The sequence below is a fragment of the Talpa occidentalis genome, unplaced genomic scaffold, assembly GCF_014898055.3.
Source record: "Talpa occidentalis isolate TD23 unplaced genomic scaffold, MPIMG_talOcc4v2.1 talOcc4.4, whole genome shotgun sequence".
NCBI lineage: Eukaryota > Metazoa > Chordata > Mammalia > Eulipotyphla > Talpidae > Talpa > Talpa occidentalis.
Window position 1 is genome coordinate 86473275 of NW_023604295.1, and position 21932 is coordinate 86495206.

General features: G+C 38.4%; 1 protein-coding gene across 1 annotated transcript in view; it reads left to right on the forward strand.

The window, feature by feature from the left end:
* ERICH6 (glutamate rich 6) overlaps nucleotides 1–21932 on the forward strand; it is a 58600-nt gene that overhangs the window by 6306 nt on the left and 30362 nt on the right. The window contains exons 4-8 of the mRNA XM_054701117.1: nucleotides 15629–15720; nucleotides 18653–18715; nucleotides 19273–19328; nucleotides 19435–19551; nucleotides 21378–21491. Of these exons, the coding sequence (XP_054557092.1) occupies nucleotides 15629–15720; nucleotides 18653–18715; nucleotides 19273–19328; nucleotides 19435–19551; nucleotides 21378–21491 (442 nt within the window). The remainder of the gene's footprint in view (nucleotides 1–15628; nucleotides 15721–18652; nucleotides 18716–19272; nucleotides 19329–19434; nucleotides 19552–21377; nucleotides 21492–21932) is intronic.

A 21932-nucleotide genomic window follows, 5' to 3' on the forward strand; every position in this document is an offset into this window, starting at 1 on the left:
TTGCTTGCCCATAGTTTTTCTTCAGAGAAGTCTGATGTCAGCTTGATTGATTTTTCTTTATAGGAAAATGATGTAACATATGATTTGCCCCAGGAGCCCCTGCCTGCCCAAACCCCTCTACATAGCATGAACCAAATTATCAGCCTGGGGTAGTCACAGGTCCCTTGTGGAGTATTGCACCACCAGGCAAAAACTGGGGGCCAATGCACTAGAAGATACCTGCAGGCTGAGTGAGATGTACTTCTGCATTGAGCTGCTAGGTCCCTCTAGTTTGTGGCACAGGAAAGCAGACATAAAGAAAGAAAATAAGGAGAAAAGGAAGAACTAAGAAAATAAAAAGAAAAAAAACACTAAAAAAAGAGAAGAGAAAGAAGAAAGAAAAGGAAGAAGGAGGAAAAAGGAGAAGGAAAGAAAGAAAGAAAAATAATAATAAAAGAGAGAATAAAGAAAAAAAATGCAGCCCAGGACTCTGTTGGCTCCCAAGGAGTCAGTGGCTGCTGTTTTAGCCTAGTCCACAGTGGTGCATTATAAAGTAGAGTGGGATGTTCTTGCCAGGTTTGGTTATCTCCCTTGAGGTTGTGACTAGGGAAAAGAGAAGGGAAAAAAAAGAAAGAGGGTAAAGGCACCAGGAAAAAAGAAGAAAGACAAGATTTGCGGCTTAGGGCTTTGTGCCCTCCAAGGAGCTGTGGCCAGTGTTGTAGTCCTGTTGTGTACTTCCTGAGTGCTGTGTACTTCCAAGTTAAACTGTTCTGTTCCTCTTAAGATGTACCTGTGTGGTGATGTCCGAAAGTGTCTGAGGGCCTTTAATGCAGATGAGAATGTTGAGAGCCCAGGGCTGGGGTCCAGCAAGGACTTGGCATCAGTGGTGGTGGTGGCAGCATTGGGGTCACACTTTCTTACCTGTCTCTGAGAATCTCCAGTGCAGATAAGAGCACTGAGAACTTGGGACTGTGGTCCAGTCAGGACTTGGCAGCAGCAATGGCAGTGGCAGCAGCCACAATCATGGCTGCAGGTAGTTGGGTTGTCCTCCTCAGTGCTGCTGGATGCCTAAGAGAGTGGCATCCTTCTCTGGCTTTTGATCTCCCTGGAGATGTTCCTGCAATTTTCCTTTTTAAGATAAATCTGTAACCGGTGGCTGAAGCCCTACTGTTAAAGGTGGAGGGGATTGCTGGTGAGTATAGATAACCGCCCCAGAGAAAATGCTAAAAGGTATTGCGTTTTGGAGTGGAGACCGATAAGAAATATAAGGGACTGCAGAAGGGGGCACAGAGTCAGTCTTTGGGATTCAGGGTTTTCGGTTCTTCAGCATTTGGGGTCAGTGAATTTTGGCCCGCACCACACCGATGTTCCAGAAGGCTGCTGTGGGCCTCTGAAGGTAGAGGCCTCCAGCAGCTAACCTCAGAGAGGAAAAGTTGCAAGGCTTTGCAATTAGCCAAGCAACTGAAACTGTTCCCAGTTTTGCTGCTGTTATAGCCTGGCAGGGAAGGCAAAGACCCAGAGCCGGGCACCTCACTGAGCTGTGTGAGTATGGCTGTTTGTTGAGTCTTTCAACCACCGCAGCTGCTGTCTTGAGTGTTGCTTGTCTTGTGCTGCACTGGGACATCCTGGCAGCTCTGGGAGCTTCTCCTGTCATCTTCGTGAGTTGGAACCTGGCCTAGAGTCTGCTGAGTGCTCCAGGTTGGTAGAGGCAGGAAGACACCATGGACACGTGGCCTATTAATAGTTCAGGAGAGGAGCTCTCAGTCCTCAGTGGCGAGAAGAGGACATCTTAGTTGCTTTTGCTTAGGACTGAAAAATGCTGGGCACTGCTTTGGGTGAGGTAAATGGCAGTTTTTAGCTGAAACTCTTTGTTTTTCCCTGGTTTGTTAAATAAATCCCATTGTTGCTGTTCTCTGAGCCTTGAGATTGTGCAGGTGAGTGAAAAACTGAGACAGTGACCAGTAAACAATTTGGGCAGTGACTTTGGCCAGTTTAGTGACCCTTGCTGCCCTGTATCAAATCCAGATTGCTTTCCATAATGGCTGCACAAGTTTACCTTCCCAACAGTATGATAGAATTCCTCTTTCTCCATATCTCTCCAGCACTTGTTGGAAGCCTTTGTAATATGTGCCATTCTCACAAATTCTCATAATATTTTAGGTCTCCTTCCCAGTTATTAATTGGATTATTTGTTTTTCTACTGTTGAGTTCTATGAGTTTTTTTATGTATCTTTGCTGTATAAACCTCTTACCAGTTATATGTTGTGCAGATATTTTCTCCCATTCAGTCAGATGTCTTTTTAATTTTATATTTTCATTCGCTGTGTAATAACTTGTATTACTTGCAACTATGTAATAACTATATTAATTTGAAGCAATTCCCAATTATTTATTTTTGCTTTTATTTCTCTTGTTCTTGGGGCCAAGTCTCCAAAAACACCTTCATTTTTGATGCCATGAATTAGACTGCCGATTTTATATCTAAATTTTTAATAATCCATTTTGGAATTTTTTTTGTGTGTGTGAAGTTAGTGATCTAGTTCATGCTTCTATATATGACCTCCCAGTTTTTACAGAACTACTCATTATAGAGACTCTTCTTTAATAGCTTTCTTTTTTAGTAGCTTTGTAGTATTCTATTGAGTATATCTTCCACAATTTCTTTATCCAGTATTCTGTTGATGGGCACTTAAATTGGTTCAACGACTTAGCAATTGTGGAAACTGCAGCTGTAAACATAAGATTACACAAGTCATTCTGTGTTAGAATTGTCTTTTTTTTTTTTTTTTGGTAAATACCTACTACAGGTATTACTGGATCATAAAAGATCAAATTTTTTAAAGATTTATTTATGCATACAAGAACTGGGGTACAGGCAAGAGGAGTGGGGGGGGGTGAGAGGATTCACCAGAGACAGAGTGGAAAAGGGAACAGAAATACACTGAAATACACTGTTAAGGGGAGCAGCAGGCGAGTCAGGAGAGGTCTGTGGTGCAATGTGGGTCACCTTCCTGGCCGGGGATCAAATTAGTGCTCTAATTCTAATTTGGCTGTGAATTGCTTTATAGTGCTGCATCTTAACCCCTTGGGCCACCAGGGAAGCCCCTATCATGGTTTCTTTTCAGGTATAAAAGCTTTTTGAATTTGATGTAAGCCTACTTGTTATTTTTGCTTTTGTTTCCCTAGTCATTGGAGTTGCATCCCCAAATACATCTTTGTGGTAGATGTCCTATAGTGTATCCCCTATGTTTGTGGTTTCAGTACCAAATCTTAAATCCATTTGAATTAATTTTTGTATATGGAATTAAGTATAGATCTAATTTGGGGGGGTTGTGTATTTTTGTTGTTGGTGGTTTGTTTTTTGCATGAAGCTATCCATGTTTCCCAACACCATTTGTTAAAGAGGCTTTCCTTTCTCCATTATATGATTGTGACTCCTTTGTCAAAGAATAACTGTACATATTTGTGTGGGTTTATCTCTGGACTTTCTATTTTAATTCCATGAGTTTCTTTTTTTGTTCTAATAGCGTACTGTTTTGATTACTCTTACTGTATACTATAGTTTGAAGTCAAGGAGTGTGTTACCTCCATTTTTCTACTTTTCTCTCAGAATTGTGTTAACTATTCAGGGCCTTCTCTAGTTCCATAGAAATTTTACAATTGTTTGTTCTATTTCCTTGAAAAAGTCATTAGGATTTTGATATATATTGCATTGAATTTGTACATTGCTTTAGGCAGTATGGCCATTTTAACAATGCTTATTTGTTCAATCCATAAACACAGAATATTTTTCCATTTCTATTTGTCTTCTGTTTCCTTTAACAGAGTCACATCTTTCACCTCCTTCATTAAGCTTAGTCCCAGGTATTTCATTCTTTTTGGTGTGTGATTGCAAATGGATTTTTTTTTTAATTTCTCTTTTTTCTGATACATTATTTACATATAGAAATGCAACTGATTTTTGTGTATTGGTTTTGTATACTGCACTTTATTCACTTATTATTTCTAGTAGTTTTTGGTAGAGTCTTTTGGGTTTTCTATGTATGTTATCATGCCATGTGTGAGTAATGGGTAGTTTTACTTTTTCTTTTCAGATCTGGATTGCCTTTAATTTTCTTTTCTTGCCAAATTGCTCTAGCTACGACTTCTAATACTACGTTGAATAGTAGTAGTGACAGTGGATATCCTTGTCCTTATCTTAGCAAAAATGTTTCCAATATTTCATAATTGAATATGATATGGAATGTCAATTTGCATATCTGGCTTTTATTATGTTCAGATAAATTCTATTCTCATTTTATTGAGAGCTTTCATCATAAGCATTGTTGAATGCTTTTTGGCATCTATTAAAATGATCATGTTATTTTTTTTAAATTTCATATCAACATTTTAGATTCAGGAGCGCTAAAGAATGGATATTGGGAGAAACCCCAAGTTTATAACCCTAATTGTTATTTGTATCAGAGTTTCACTTTTCTTTATTTATTGTTATTGGAATACCATTGTTTTACATCCTTACTAGTGTTTTGACAATATAAGAGTTCCCCCCTTAGGTATAGTCATTATAACAATCCCATCACCAAGCATCCATAGTCCTCCAACATAGTCCATTGTGTTCCCCTTCCCTAGCCCCTTGTTTCCCCACCCCCCAAAAAAAACCCAAACATTTATGGACAATTTTCAAGTTGTTTTTTTTTTTTTTCATTTGTCTTTGTCTCACCCTTTGTTTGGTTTTTCTATATTCTGCATATAAACGATGCCATCCAATATTTATCTTTTTGCCTTCTGACTGATTTCACTTAGTATAAGCCCTTCTAGCCTCATCCATTTTGCTTCAAATGGCTCATGTGAATTTTATCTTCCTTTTTGTTGATCTAGTGAATGACATTTATTCATTTACATATGTTGAGCCAGATTTACATCTCTGGGATAAAACCTGTTTGATCATGATATATGGCTCTCTTAATATGATGCTAAGATTTTGTTGAAGATTTTTGCATCTATGTTCATAGATATATTGGCCTACAGTTTTCTTGTTTTGTACTGTCTTCGTTTGGTTTTGATCAGGGTACTGTTGACCTCACAGAAAGTGCTAGGGAACTTTCCACCCTCTTCTTTCTACTTACTAAAATTTGAGTAGGATATATATTAAGTTCTCTCTGAAGGTTTGGTAAAATTCACTGGAGAAGTCATTGGTCCTGGTTTTTTGTTCTTAAGGAGACTGTTTATTAGTTTTTCAATTTCTGAACTTTGGACTATTTATGCTGTCTAGTTCATCCTGCTTTAGTCTTGGAAGGTTGAAGAACCTAAAAATTTGTCCATTTCTTTAGGTTGTCCAATGTGTTTGCATGGAGAGATTCCTAGTAGGTCCTTATGGTCCTTTGTATTTTTGAGGTATCTGTTGTAATTTCATTTCCCTCATTTCTGATTCTATTTGCTTGTATTTTCTCTTACTTTCTTAGAAAGACTTGCTAAGGGCTTATTGATTTTTGTTAATTTATTTTTTGCAAATAACAAGTTTTTGGTTCACTTGTTTTGGACTATCTTTGTGCTTTCTACTTCTTTTATTTTGGCTCTAATTTTTATTATTTTCTTTTTTCTGTTTTTTTTAAATTCATTTGTTCTTTTATAGTTCCTTTAGCTGTAGAATTAGAGGCCTTTTATATGGGCCTATATTGCTAATAACTTCCCTTGTATTGTTACTTTTACTTTTAGAATATCCCATAGGATCTAGTAGCTTGTCTCTCCTTTTTTTAATTTCCTCTTTGATTTCTTCTTGACCCAGGAGTTTTTTAGGAGCATTTTGTGTAGTCTCTACATGTTTTGGTTTATCCTGGGATTCTTTTTTGGTTGATTTCTAACTTTGTGCCATTTTGATCTGAGAATATCTTGATATAATTCTGTTTTCAAGTATTTTCTTGGACATGTTTTATGTACCAGCATATGACCTATTTTTGACAATGTCCCATGTGCACTTAAGAAGAAAGTGTATTTGTTTCTTTTGGGATGGAAAGCTCTGTCAAAGCCATTACCTCTAGATCAAGGCCTTTATTTCCTTGTTAATTTTTGGTCTGGATCATCTGTTCTTCAGATCAGTGTTGTTTTAAGATCACTGATAATGTATTTTTTGTCAATATGTTATTTTACATCTGTTAATAGTTTGCTTCGTATAACTAGGTGTCACTCTATTAAATGCATAAATGTCAATGACAGTTATATCTTCTTGATCAATTGTTCCCTTGGTCTTTATATAGTGTTCATCTTTATCCCTTTTTTGATTGAAAGCCTGGCTTATCATATATGAGAATAGTAGTTCCTGCTTTTCCCTGTGAGATACTGGTTTGACGCACCTTGCTCCCACATTTCACTTTTAAGATTGTATTTCTCTTTTTGTTTTAAATGAGTTTCTTATAAACAAAGTATAGATAACTGCAAATTTTTTTAAAGATTTTATTTATACAAGAACCGGGATATAGGCCAGATGTGCGGGAAGGTGAGAGGATTCGCCAGAGACAGGGTGGGAAACAGAACAGGCAGAATGACTGAAATACACTGCTGAGGGGAGCAGCAACCAGACAGGAGAGGTCTGCTGCACCATGTGGGTTGCTCCGCGGCCAGCAGGGATTGAACTGGCACTGCAGAGGCTGAGGACAGCTTCACAGTGCTGTGCTCAACCACCTGCGCCACCAGTGAGGCCCCATAACTGAAAGCACAGTTTGACACAGAACACAATTTGTTGTTCTGTGTCTTTTTTTTTTTTTTTTTAATAGAGGCATGCTTTATTTATTTGTTTGCTGGTTTGTTTGTTTGTTTTGTTTGTACATGCACTGGGTACAGTCAGAAGCGCGGGAGGGTGAGAGAATTCACCAGAGCCAGAGCAGGGAGCAGAGCAGGCAGAAGGACCGAAGTACACTGCTGAGGGGAGCAGTGGGCGGCAGGAGAGGTCTGCGCGCCATGTGGGACCCTCCTCCGGTGGCCGGGGAGCAGCCGGGGATCGAACCGGCGCCGCAGAGGCCGCGCAGCCTCGCAACCCAGCACTCAACCGCTGCGCCACCGGGGAGGCCCTGTTCTGTGTCTTTTAATTAGTGAGTTCAGGTTGGTCACATTTAGAGTGATTATTGTTATACCGTGTTTATTTACTGTTACTCTATTTTTTGGTTTTTATTTACTTCCTTTGTTTCTTTGTCCATTTGTTTCTCTTTGCTTTTTCATTCAATTACTTCCATGGTGATTCAGTTTCTTCATTTTTTTTTTCTGTGTGTCTCTAGTCTAAATTTTTGGTTAGTGGTTATTGTGGGCGTTATACTAAACTATGTCTAAAAATGTTTCTCAGAGTTGGTGTGAACTCCCTGACATAAAACTATAAAGGTTCTATCCTTTGCTTCCTCTCCTCTAGTGTTTTGTTCTTAACACATAATATTCTAGTTCATACTTTCTACTTTTATATTCTTATTGTCTCTTTACTCAGGGTTTTGTGTTTCATTTTTTTCTTCCTTTAGAACTTTTCAACATTTCTTATAGGGCAAATCTGGTGTTGATAAACTCCATTACCTTCTGTTTGTCTGGAAAAACTTTTATTTCACCTTTTTTGAATGATAATGCTTCAGGATAGAGTATTCTTGGCTGGCAGGTTTCTCTTCTTTCTACTCCCTTCTTGCCTGGAGTCTGACTCCTTTCTAAATTACAATCTTGTTCTTGGATGTCTATAAAAAATTTCTTTATCTCTGATTTTTGATAATTTAACATGAGCATGGCTTGGTATAAGTCATTTTTTATTTAGAAAGTTGGGTATTCTTTGTGCTTCCTGGACATTCAAGGTTTGTGAAATTTTCCATTATTATTTGTTTGAATAGGTTCTGTGCTCCCTTCTCTGTCTTCACCTTCCAAAGTATCAGTTGTCTTCATGTTTCTTCTTCTGAGTATATTTCTTGTGAAGTATCCTCATTTTTGCTAAATCTTTTTTCACTCTCCTTTCCTATTTGGGTGATTTGAGTCTCCTACTTCTGAAATTTTCTCTTTTGTTGGTTTAATTTGATTGAAAGTGATTACCATATTTGTCTTTATTTCATGTAGAGTCTTATTTAGCACTCTTTTAATATTTTCAATTTCTTTGATGAAGAACTTTTCTTGTTCCTGGTTCTCCCAAGATCTTGTGCCTGCCTATCTGTCTTTGACTAATCTTCCAGTAACTCATTTAACATTTTTAATATTTTAACGTCTTTGTCTGATAAGTTCTCTATCTCTATATCCTTTTATGTATATACAAGGTGCCGTGGACCAGCACAGCAGTAGACAATGAGGCTGTCTCAGGGTTGAGAGACTGTGCAGGGTGGTCAGGGATTTGGTTAAAGAAATGACAAACAGACACACTTCAAGAGAGAGTGTAAATCTGAGTGCGCTTTATTTTAGTCAGTGGTCAGTATATATATGTTTTTTCTAAAGGCATAGGATCGGTGAACATCAAAGAAATTAGCTTGCTCATAGGTTTAGCTTATCATTGACAGGGCAGTGATTTATGTCCAAAATACATCTGGACCTAGCTGCATTCCTAAGTAGACAGGCTATTAACTCTTTATATTTTTGTTGTACTAACTACTACTACTATTACCTACTTATGTTTACTCCTAATTAATTGTCATGGGTGAATTTATGTTATAATGCAGTTAATATCAAAGGTACTAAAGTTAAGCACATAATAGATTATTAAACCAACAATGTTACAAACACAGTGTTTAGTAATGTTTCATTTGCATTAGCCTAATTATTAAATTACGTATGTTTTTTAATTAGCAATCAATGACCAGAAAAAGGAAAGATTTTGAAAGACAGTTGTAGCAGAATAAAGTTTGTGGGCCTTGAGAAAGCAAGATAAGGTTCCAGGTGGTCAGCATTTCTTTTAATCATCTTTGTGGCAACTTCTGGTGGTCATTATCTCTTGGCAGGCATTCGGCTTCTCTGCATCTTAGGGAGTTTGCTGTTCTCCCCCTGCGCGCATGGTTCCTTGCCCACGCCGGACCTCAGGGACCATGGCAACAGCCATTGGCCCTGATGGTCACTGCAGGGGGAGGTGCAGCAACAAGGGCTTTTTTTTTTCTTTCTTTTTCATCTAATCTTTAGATATTCCTTGCTTCCTTGACATGAATGCTTCCTTAATTGTACTTTGTGGTTAGGGCATTGTAGGTTTAGCTTTGTTTCTCTTCTTTGTTTTCCATGGTAGAAAGTATAGGTCAGAGCAGAGGCTACAACTTAAATACTTTGTCTCATTCTTTTGAGGATTGAGGGTAGCTGGAGGCAGATAGGTCACCACTGCCTCCTCTCCTCACTCTTAGTGCTACAGTAATCCTTTCTTCCCACCCTACTTATTTCTTGCTGCTCCATTCTATGGCCCGTCATGTTCCACCAACCTGTGTCTCATGTTAAGAGTGGCTATGCGTGATCCATGGTGCCCAAGGTCTGGGACTCAGTTGGCCTTGGCAGGCAGAGGGTGCCAAGCAGCCTGTGTGCCCTCAGCGCCCCACAACCACTGCCATGACCCCATTTATATGGGAACTGGGTTGTAAGCACTTGATTCTTTCTCAAGAAGTGTGGAGATGTCTCTTCCACCTGTTCTTCCCACTGCTATTGGGTTTGAGACTGCGCCTGACAAAGCTCTGCCTGAGCTCTCTTTGTTCTTTGTCTGCTGGGAGGGTAGCAGGAAGAATTCTCCTGGCCCATCCCTGCCATGGAATTCCCAGTGACCAAGGGCTAACAAGCACCCATTTGTAAATCCACCCCCTTTCTGAAAAGGCCCTGGTGAAATTCTCTTAGCCACATATGGGTCTAGATCTGGGTTATCTCCTTTCCTGGCCTCATCCCCCTTTGCCTCTTCCCTCTCCTTTCCTATAGCAAGTCACAAACTTATAATACGAGCTGACCATGTAAAAGTTGTGGGAGCCTGTCAGGGATCTTCTGAATTTTCATTTAAGCAGATATGTTTTTATATTTGTGTTTAGGTAAGAAGGTGATCCCAGTCTCTCTATTCTGCCATTATGTAAATGGAGCCTTAATTGTATTTTTTAATTTGGTTATGGTGTTTCTAATTATTAACTGTCTCATATTTTCTTAGTCTTTATTTTGTTCCTGTTTAACGTCACTAATTTTTTTTCTGAGTTTCAAGAGAATTGTTATGACTATTACCTTGAACTCCTCTTCAAACATATTTCTCACATAAATTGGATTAAGACTCTTCCTAAGGTTTTTTTTTTTCCCTCAGCATTTGTGATGTGTTCCTTTGTCTCTTTCATTTTTAGTTTTTGTATGTTGATTATAATAAGGTCAGACTTTCATACTGTTTCCTTTTCACCTTTTGATTGGGAGCTTCTGGCTCAAGCCAATAAGCATCACTCTGTATCCCTGCTCCTGTTGTTACCTGATAGTGTTCCCTCTGTCCTGGATGCCAGGTGCACACCCCCTCATGCAGCACAGCGCCAGGTCTCCAAAGTCCTTGATATGGTCCTGTGCCCCCGAGTCAACAAATACAGCAGATTCCACACAGCATCCATCCCTCACTTTCATGGGTTACACTGCCCCACTATCTCTGTAAACACGATTCAATTAAGATTTTCCTACCCCTTTCCTCTAGAGCATTGCTCCTATAGTTGTCTACTCTTTTTTCAGGGGTTATTAACTTTGTACTGCTGCAATTTAAATGTGACTGTATGGAAGAGCAAGTCCAGTGTCTTCATTCTGTTACCATCTCAATAGACTCTATCCTTTTAATTCAACTTTTTTTTTTTAAGATTTATTTATTTATACAAGCACTGGGTACACTCAGAAGTGTGGGAGGGAGAGAGGATTCACCAGAACCAGAGCAGGGAGCAGAACAGGCAGACTGATGAAGTACACTGTCGAGGGGAGCAGCGGGCAGCAGGAGAGGTCTGAGTGCCATGTGGGACCCTCGCCGGCAGCCAGGGATCTAACTGGTGCTGCAGAGGCTGCGGGCAGCTTCGCAGCCCAGCGCTCAACCACTGTGCCACCGGGGAGGCCCTAATTCAACTTTTTAATTAAATATATGTGCATTGTTAAGATCTTAAAGTATACAAGGGTATAAAATAAAAAAATCACCATGCTGGGCCTCCCGGTGGCGCAGCGGTTGAGCGCTGTGTTGCGAAGCTGCCCACAGCCTCTGCAGCGCCGGCTCTATCCCCCCGCCACCGGGTGAGGATCCCACATGGCACACAGACCTCACCTGCTGCCCGCTGCTCCCTTCAGCAGTGTATTTCGTCAGTCTACCTGCTCTGCTCTCCGCTCTGCCTCTGGTAAATTCTTTCGCCCTCCAGCGCTTCTGACTGTACCCAGTGCTTGTATAAATAAATAAATAAATCTTTAAAATTCCATGCTTTTTTTCTACCTGCCACTTATACTCATCAGAATTAAGATACTTTTAAGTTTGTTTTCAGTATAATTTTAAATGTCATATTTTCATTTCTTTATCAATTTTTGACATAATTGCTGACTTCCCATCATGAAAAATGAGGAATGAGATTTATCCTACTTTCCTGCTCTCCATTTTTGATGCCTATATTATAGTTAGTTTTTCTAACCCTTAGAACTTTAAAATATTTAAACTTCTCTGTCTTGATTTATCAATTTTAGTGACTCTCTAGTGACTATATATTGACTTTATAATAAAAACTTAACACATTAATGCACTTCTACTTCCTTCTATCACTCCTTTCTTTTCTCTCCCAATTAACAGCACATTTTGTTATATAAAAGACTATTAAAATACATTATACATGTAAAATCATGTTACTTTACCAAGTTTTATTATGTTTATATTATTTTTCATAACTATAATTAACTCAGTGTTTTAGGTACTGGTTGATTCTAAAAATTGAAAGCTAATAAACCATTCATTATTTCATGCTAAGAACCCAGTAATGTGATTGGATTCATGGAAAAAAAAAGGAAAGAAAGAAAAGAAATCTGACACCTGTTAAACTTGACTCTTGTAAGAACTTTTCAATTCTTAAGTTTTTACTTGTCTTCAATGTTGTGATATTGGGCGCAACAGATACACTTTCACAATTTTCATGTTGTTTCTTTCTTCTCTTTTTGCTTGAAAAACTCCTCAGGTATTTATTTTATATAAATTTCATGCATGGTAAAACTCCTGAGTTCTTGCCTTTCTGCAAATTTCTTCATTTTTCCCTCATACTTTCCAAATAATATAACCTGGCATGAAAGAATATATTTAAAATATTTTCCCTCAGAGCTCTTAGATATTGCTTCATTGCCTTTTAGTAATCTATATTGCTGATCAATCTGATTCTCAAACCCTTCTGGTATCTGATAGTCTCCATTTTTTCTCCCAGAATTTACTGCATGGCTCTTGGACATCTTCAAGACATTTAGCATTTACATGCTACTATAGCCCTTATGCAGAATTTTTACTTTGGAATTTATATTTGTAATTTCTGAGGACCAATTCTTGGTCTCTGGTTGTTTCTTTCAAAATAACTTAAATCTTTCTGAGGGTGCTGTTGTACTAAAGTTCTCCTTTGTTCTTTGTGTCCCTTTTTCTTTGCAGAATCAGATCTGTTCCACAGTCCTTCTCTTCCATGCTATTCATTGTCCTTATTTGACAAGTAATCTTTGGTTATCCATTCATGATGGGGTCTCAGAGCTGAGTTCTGTTTCCTAACAGGGCTGACATGGAAGGTTGATGTGAGCCTTATGTAGATAGATGAGCATGTCAGAGCCAGCTTCCTGTGGGGTGTCGGCAGGCAACAGGCAAGCTCGATAAACCACTATTACTAGAGATAAGGACACATTACTGGGATTGGAGCTCTTTCTGTATTTCATTCCTGAATGGAATGCCCTTTTTTCCCTTTATTCCCCCAAGCTTTTTGAGGTACTACATATTTTCTTTGAGGACTGCCTCCCCAAGTGGGTCTGCCCACTCTCTTTACAAAGCAATTCTTTGGATTTCTTTTGGAAGTAAAACAGCTGCTTCCTATTGCCTTGTATAGGAGAGAGGACAGACCTGCCTAATCAGATCTTCCAAATTCATTCCTTGAATTACTGTAGTGATGATCCCCAAATCCTCCTCTCTATTTAGTTCAGTCTGAGCTAAGAGCTCCTCAGAGGGTTCCTTTGGAAGACCTTTACTTACATTTATTGTCTTGAGCTGTAGTCTTTTTCATTCTGGTTTTCTCCAAACTGAGGCCATTAATTTTCTTCCTTTCAAAAATTTCATAAACATTACTCATTTACTAATGACACCTTTCTGTTTTCCAAGGCTATTTTTTGACTGCGTGTTAGTTTTTTAAGTGCTTAGTATTCCAATAAAATCTTGAAAAGGAAGGGAGAGAAAATTGTGTGTTTATCTGCTGTGGACCTAGTATTCTTGTTATATGGAAACCGCTCCTAAATCAAATTCTTAATTTTGCCTTATAAATCTTCCTTTTTAATTATTTCTCATCATTTTCTGGTGAATTTGGTGAGATTGTGTTTTTAAGGAAATCTGTCCTAACAGTTCATAAAAATGAAACCATTATTGGCTCAATTGGTATTTTAACTGTCATATTACTACTACACTGGTTGAACACAGAGCAAACAATAGGAGACAGATGAATGTGGAGAAATAGCTTTGAAATCAAGAAGATCCAGGCCCCATCTGCCTCTGCCAGCCATGGGTTTTGAGAGGTTCTCTACACTCTCAGTTTCCTTGACTACAAAAAGAATACTAATAACTGCCTTGATTAGTTTTAGTAAAGATAAATGAAATAATGTAAGTAAAGCAATTAGTATGATAGACTACAAAGTAACATCTCAGTGAATGTTAATTTTGTCATTATCTTGTCATCATCTTTATAGAACATTTCAGAAATGGTATTTAGTAATAGTCTAAGAAAGGTACAGAGATCTAAATGAATAATGTATTGATTTTGTTAACTATTAAATTGGGGGGGGGAACCACTATGGAGGCTGTGTGGGGGTTCTTCAAACAAGTAAAAATAGAGCTTCCATATAACCCAGCAATTCCCCTTCTCTGGATCTTTACCCAAAGGACACCAAAACATTAATTCAAAAGTACACATGTACCCCTATGTTTATTGCAGCACTATTTACAATAGGTAAAATATAGAAACAACCCAAATGACCAAAAATAGATAACTGGATCAAAAAGATGTAGTATATATACACAATGGAAAATTACTCAATAATCAAAAAAGATAAACTCATGCCATTCATAGCAACGTGGATGGAGCTAGAAGGAATTATGCTCAGTGAAATAAGCCAGAAAGAAAAAGAAAAATATCAGATGGTTTCACTTATAGGAAGAATGTAAACAAATAAGGGATCAGGAAAAAATAATTATAATAAATTAAAAAACAAAATTAACAGGCAACTATAAATCAGGGACATTCTTCAGGGGAGGGGAAGGAAGAGGGATCAAAACAGGTGAGAGAAGAGCACAAGGGACTTTGGCAATGGTGCACAGGTGAATTGGTAGTGGGCATTCTACAGGGACTACATCTGAGAGGAGAACACATACATTGTACAAAAAGGAAGAATGATGTAAAATATATATAAAATAAAAATAAATAGATAAATAAATTGGTGGGGGGGAACAACCTTAAGTGTTGTCTAGGGATTGCTCTTTAAGGTCCCTTCATTCTTGATGTCTGTTGCTTGGTTCTCTAGGAGATAGATAAACAGGGCTCCCTCAGAGATTTGCACAGGTGGCTTCAGCAGAGGAGTTCTTTGCCTATTACAGGATAGTCATTTAAGAATTAAAACCCCACTGATGCAATGTGCCACAGAACAAAGCATCTATCAAGGAAAGTAGAAACACAAGAGAACTGAGCATGGTGGGAAAGTGGCAGTCTTAACATTGACTAAATATTTGGGAAATTTTTGTTTCATAATTTTAGAATGTAACAATATATTACAAAAATTGAAATTCAAAGAGGGAAAGGAATTTGAGAGGCAATAGTTGTCATTTGCTTGTTACTAGTAATAGTCACTTTAGAATCCCTGTAAAATTCCCACTACCAATTCACCTGTGCACCATTGCCAAAGTTCCTTGTGCTCTTCTCTCACCTGTTTTGATCCCTCTCCCTCCCCCTCCCCTGAAGAATGTCCCTGATTTATAGTTGCCTGTTAATTTTGTTTTTTATTTTATTATATAGTCACTTTAACTAATAAAGGTCAATAAATTCCTACTTTTCTGTGAGGTTAATGAGTCAATTTATCAAATAATTATTAGAATATAGATTATTTAATTACAATCTATTTAACCCCAGCCCTTAAAATATTTGGTTAATTTCAACCGAAGTCAGTGTTTAAACATATATCATCACTGCTGCCACCATAGCAACACATGTCACAGAGACTGTGGAAGTGATTTACTCCTTGGGGGAAATGATATAATATTGGAAGCCCCTAAGGTTTAGAAAGGACTATTTTCAAAGAATAGATACTTGTGTTTGACTTTATTGAAACGATAAGAATAAAATACTTCAAAGGAAAATATTTCAAATAGAATAGAAATCAGGATCTTCTCTGTACATTTGCTATTTCATTGTTAAATGTACTATATTTAGAATAACTTAACACGTATATAAGTATTCGTAAAACTAACATTTTGTCTAAATTTCAGGACTATTTATCATAGTTTGGGTCCCAGAATTCCAATTTCAGTACAAACAGAAGAAAGTTGGCTTCAAGAATTATATAAAAAAAAACAATGGCGTAAGTAGTTTGATTTCTTAACTTCTGTTGGGAGATGGGACTGTAAGTTGGGAAGGGCACAGGTATAGACAGCCAGTAGAGCCAGGTTTGAATTTCCATATCAAACACAAACTAAATGTGTGATTACTGGACAAGTTAGTTAAAATCATTGAGTCTCAGTTTCTTCATCTGTTGCAAATAATACGTCTGCCAAAATGAGAGTAAATATTTAAATCCTTGGCACTCAGTCTTTAATAAATGCTAATATTTATGTTCACATCAAGAAATAATCTGTCTTTATATTTTAATACAAATCTGTAGATTTATTCCCGGTAACAGATACGTGCTATTTTTTAACTGTCAGCCCATTAAGAAATACATATTGTAAAAATTGAATTGTAACTTACCTCAGGATATTCCTCAGAATTAACCACTATGAATAACTTTTCCTTTCAACTGTTTCTGTTCTATGTGTATCACTTATTCAGCAGATGCTTATTGAGTACCTGCCATAGGTCAAGTGCTCTTCTAAGGAAATGCAATTAACAAATAAAACCGTTGCCTAAATGATCTTCTATTGAAGTGTGGGAGATGGAGGTGATGGTGAGATAGACAAAATAAGTAAATATATAATTGAATCACTGATGTACTCAGTGTTAGGAGGAAAAATAAAGAAGGGAAAGAGATAGGAAAGCTTGGGCAGGATAGGTACAAACTTACACAAGGTGGTCAGGGAAATCTTTGCAGTGAAGCTGAAGTATTTGATCAAATACTCAAGGTAATGAGAGAGTTGAGCCATGATGATCTCTGGAGGAAGAGTTTCCCAGGCACAGGAAGCCTCCTACTAGAACAAGGAGGTGGACAGAATGGCTGCAGTGGAGTAAGAAAGAACATACATGGCAGGAATCAAAGAGACAAGGAGGAGCAGTTGACTTCACTGAGAATGAAGTGGAAAGGGAGGTTTTCCCTGGAGGAATGACATAATATAACATAAAAATGTACCCGAAACTAAGAAGGTGTTAATTATTCCCAAATTAATCTATATAGTCAAGTCATTTTGATGGGATTTTTCAATGTAACTGGAAGTTGAGTCTTTGGTTTTGCTTTGCAGTGTTAAAAGATAAACTGAGGAATTTCAAATTTATTTGTGCAAATATGGATTGGAATTGGGTAGTGCTAGACTGGAATTGTGAAGAGTACTCCACAACAGGGAACCAGGGGACAGGATTTTTAATAGAAAAAACATGGGAGCACAGCAAAAAACTTAATTGATTTGCTTTAGTTATTGCATTATTTGGGAAAATTTAGCGGGCTGTTTGGTTGTTCTTAATCTTGAAGCATTTGCAGAAATTGACTGGTTTAGGTTTTTGTTTATTTGCGTGTGTTACACCACATTTAAAGCCACTTCATATGATGGTTTCCTTTTTTGATAACTTTACTAGCAGGAACCTACTGTAACTCTCCTTTTTTTTTTGCAGGACTTCTTTTATAGTTGCTTTTCCCCCTGTAAGTCTCTCATATAGTTCATAGTTTATTCCTCTGTAATTTACAGTCTTTTATTGATGTAACAATTGTAATCTCTTTCCTGTTATATTTTCTAGTAGTTATTCTCAATGTATAGGAAAACTACTGACTTCTATGTATTAATCTTATATCTAGATTATATCTTATATCTTACACCCCATTGTTGAACTTTCTTATTTTATTTAATATATTTTAGTTGAATATCTACAAGACAATTACATTTCCTGCGAATAATGGCATTTTATCTTTCCTTTATTTTTCTACTTAGTAGTGTGTTATGGACCTGTCCATGTCCAGAAAGATGTAGTTCTTTGAAACAACTGTGCTATTGTACAAAGTTATTGTGATCTATATAAATTCTATTGGTTTGGGTTTGAACTCTTCTTTATAACAAATAATGCTGTCATGGAACTCTTTTTGCATTCATTTTTTATTTTTTTTTTTTTTAATTTTTATTTGTTTGTTTGTTTTTTGTTTATACATGCACTGGGTACAGTCAGAAGCGCAGGAGGGTGAGAGAATTCACCAGAGCCAGAGCGGGGAGCAGAGCAGGCAGAAGGACCGAAGTACACTGCTGAGGGGAGCAGTGGGCAGCAGGAGAGGTCTGCGCGCCATGTGGGACCCTCCTCCGGTGGCCGGGGAGCAGCCAGGGATCGAACCGGTGCCGCAGAGGCCGCGGGCAGCTTCGCAACCCAGCGCTCAACCGCTGTGCCACCGGGGAGGCCCTGCATTCATTTTTTATACCTGTGCTGACATCTCTGTTTGATAACCTACCTAAAACATATTTTTTTCTGATAATCTATGTAGCAAGCATGTCCCCTTCTGAAGCCTATCTCATTTTGTAGTAGCAGTCCTCATCTTTACTGCTGAGAAAAAGGGTCAGTCCCTCTCTTTACTGCTGTCCTTTTATAGGTTGTTCTGATTGGTTTTCATCATTTCAGTCTGCTCTGCTAAATCTTCATTTATTCAAGGTTGCTGATATGCTAATGGCCCCTTTCCAGAACTTAAAGGGAATAATGCCAATAATTTATTTCACTGTCTGGAACGGAGTTACCCTCACTCCCACCCCAACATTTCTATCAGAAAGTTATTTACAAAATAACAGATATAGAGTAGATAGAATAGCATTTAAATTAAAAAAAAAAGCAGGAAGCAAAAGGTCTAGAAACCATGATTATAATCAAGTAAAATATGCATTAGTGTATTCTAGAACTAGAAAGGAACAGGGAAATATTTAAAACATGATATATTAGTGGTGCTATATTAATGGTGAGTTTCCTTTGTTCCTAGATGATAAAATGTTATTTGGTGAAAGGCACAAATTTGAAAGATAAATACAAAAATGTTTCCAAGAGACCTATTTTTTTTATATATTAAACTTCGTTTCTACATTGTCTGGATTAATGACAAATGGACATTTATTTTACAGGAAAGGAAATATGCCCTGTAACACCGGAAACTGAACCTGAAAATCTGACTTCTAAGTCAAGAGGTAAATGGAATGATTTCCACTGCTGGCAAAGGCAAACTACCATTAGAGAACTAAACTTAACTTGAATAGAGCCTACCCACTTTAGAACAGCCCACTCCCATGAGAACAGCTACATGAAGGTGGTGAGGGCCTCCCTGGTGGCACAAGGGGTTAAGCACGGTGCTGTGAAGCTATCCACAGCCTCTGCAGTGAGGGCTCGATCCCCCACCAGCCAGGGAGCAACCCACATGGTAAACAGACCTCTCCTGTCTTGCCCACTGCTCCCCTCAGCAGTGTATTTCAGTCAGTCTGCCTATTCTGTTCCCCACTCTGTCTCTCTTGAATCCTCTCACCCCCCACTCCCCCACACCTCTGGCCTGTACCCAGTTCTCCTATGCATAAATAAATAAATCTTTTTTAAAAAAGAATTTATTTTTTAAAAAAAGATGGTGAAAGATAGGGTTTCAGGACATTTAAACAGTGTGCGTTTGAGGGACAATGATCTCAAGCTAGAGGAAATGGAATACATTGAACAAAAGTTTTAAACTTTCCTGCTAAATCTATCATTTTCCTTTTAGAAAAATGGGTAATTAATCCAGACGAGCCCAAACTGAATATTTTATGTGAGCTGGAGGTAAGAAATGTTTATCTGCCCACCTAGTACATTATGTTCAGGGTAAAAATCATTTATCCACTTCTCCCCCCTTTCCCTTTCTCTCTTTTTCTCTCTTTAAACTTAGTTTAAGGAAGACTTCATAACACTGTTTGAACCTTCTCTAAGAACATTGCCCAGCATTGGGCCACCATCTATTCTGGCATACAAACAAGAGAGTTCCAATTTAAACATTACATTAAAGGTAATTTGAATGCATGTTCTTTTTAATTATTATTGTAATAAATGTAAAAAGCTAAGTGATGATTTCCACAAAAGATATAGAACATTTAAAAAAAAAAATAGGCAAAGAGCTCATTTACTAGAATAATACTGGGGGTAGCTATATTTGTTTCCTAGGTCTCCTGTTGCAAAGCACTACAACATGGGTAGCTTAAAACCACAGAACATATTGCTTCACTGTTCTGGAGGGTAGAAGACCAAAGCAAGTTTCAGGAAGCCCAGCCTCTAGGGAAGATTGCTTCCTTGCCTCTTCCTAGCTTCTGGAGGTGGTCATTCATTCTGGCATTCCTTGGTGTGCAACTGTAACACTCTGATCTGCCTGAGTTGTCCTAGCATTCATTGTCCAAATGTCCTTATTCTCTAAGATCACCAGTCATATTGGTTTGGAGCCTACCCTAATGACCTCATTTTAACTTATTACACCTGTGAGTATTCCATTTCTAAACAAGGCCGCATTGATAGGCACCAGACATTGAATTTCAACATGTTTTTTGGGGACACAATTCAACCCATAACAGTAACTATAAAGCCTGGAAGTGTAAGTGAATATTTGCCATATTTAATGAACATAAGTGACTGTTTAATGCCTATGTTTAGTTAGCAAGTGATAGATCACCTCTCTAATTCCAAACAGGATGGCACACCACCCAGCTACATCAGTCAATTGAATGTAGCTCACTGGCATGGTTATTCCCATACTTGGACTGTATGACATAGTGTCATCCCCCAACTGAAGGGTTGAAGGAATGACAGGCCAAGGAGTTCACTTGTATCAGCAGGTTATAGATGATCTGATGTTACCAACCCCCTTTTCTGCCCTGATTCATCATGTGGTAGCCATACTCTCTCTCTCTATGGCAAGGCTTTACTCCCCAAGTATTCTGCTCTCATGTGCAGGCCTAAGGTTGTTGAACCCATGGTGGCGTTCAGCTAGTCCTAGAGATTAGTTTCCATGACAATAACAGGTGCCCTGGTGATGTTCATGATCTGATCTGTAAGTCATAATCAGGTTTTCCTAGAGGCTTGGGCTGAAGCTTGGCTGCCCACTTGCCCCAGAGCCCCTACAGCTTCCACGCAATGGCATGGCCATAGTACATCAACCCTACGGCGTCCCCCGCACCCTTAATTCCACAGCTCCCTTTTGCTTTCCCTAGTGTCCCACTTTCCCTCCTGTATTCCCTCCACAGCATAGACTGGAGAATTGATAGCCCCAACATGGACTTCTCCTTCAGAAAGAAATCAACTTTAGAAAGTTAATTATTATAAATAGTGACCTACATAATAATGTAGACTTTTTCTTACTTCACAATTCTTGAAAGAGTTTATGGTAGACCATTTGCATAAAATCAAGTATGTTTTATCTTTTGTCTCTTGCTTCTGTTATATACTGTATATACCCCTCTTCCACAAGGGACTCTGATATCAACAGGAAAGTCATTTCAGCAATTTTCTTCTTCATTGAGGACATATCCCAATGACCCATACAGCTGCTAGTGGGCTCACCTGTGCACTAATGAATTGTACCAGATAGAGCCCCTGGAAACAACACCTCAGCTCCTCAGTGCTCACAAGTCTTTGAATAGAAGTGCTATCTCATTACCGGAATAACAGATCTTGCTGGTTTAGTGTCTTCTGGTACAGGATCTCAGCTCCCTATAAGCTCCCCACTATTTCTGAGAGGCCCCAGGGTATTTGACAGGAGTTTTGAATATTTGCCACCTTACATGGAACTCTGGTGCCTTCTGCTCATTTTTTCATTCCCCTTCCCCTGCCCCTGACTCTCTAAAGGAAGAAGAGGAGGAGCTACCGCTCAAGTGTGAATTTTGTGGAAGTGATTTAAGAACATTTTTTGCCATGGTGGATGTTTGCTCTGACTACAGTAGTTCTGAACCAATAGAACATGTAAGTTTTAAAGTGGGTTTTCTGAAGAATCTGTCATTTTTAAACATATATAGTATTTTCTCCTGCAACTTTCCCCAGCATTTCCATTCTTTTTTTTTTTTTAAGATTTATTTATTTATTTATACAAGCACTGGGTACAGTCAGAAGTACGGGAGGGTGAGAGGATTCACCAGAGCCAGAGCAGGGATCAGAACAGGCAGACTGATGAAATACACTGATGAGGGGAGCAGTGGACGCAGCAGGAGAGGTCTGCGTGCCATGTGGGACCCTCGCCTGGCTGCCAGGGACAGAACCGGTACTGTAGAGGCTGCGGGCAGCTTCACAGCCCAGCGCTCAACCGCTGCGCCACCAGGGAAGGCCCAGCATTGCCATTCTTAAAAGAAGTATATATTAGTCATTGGGACAATCAAATGATAACTAAAATGGTATACCATTTCACAC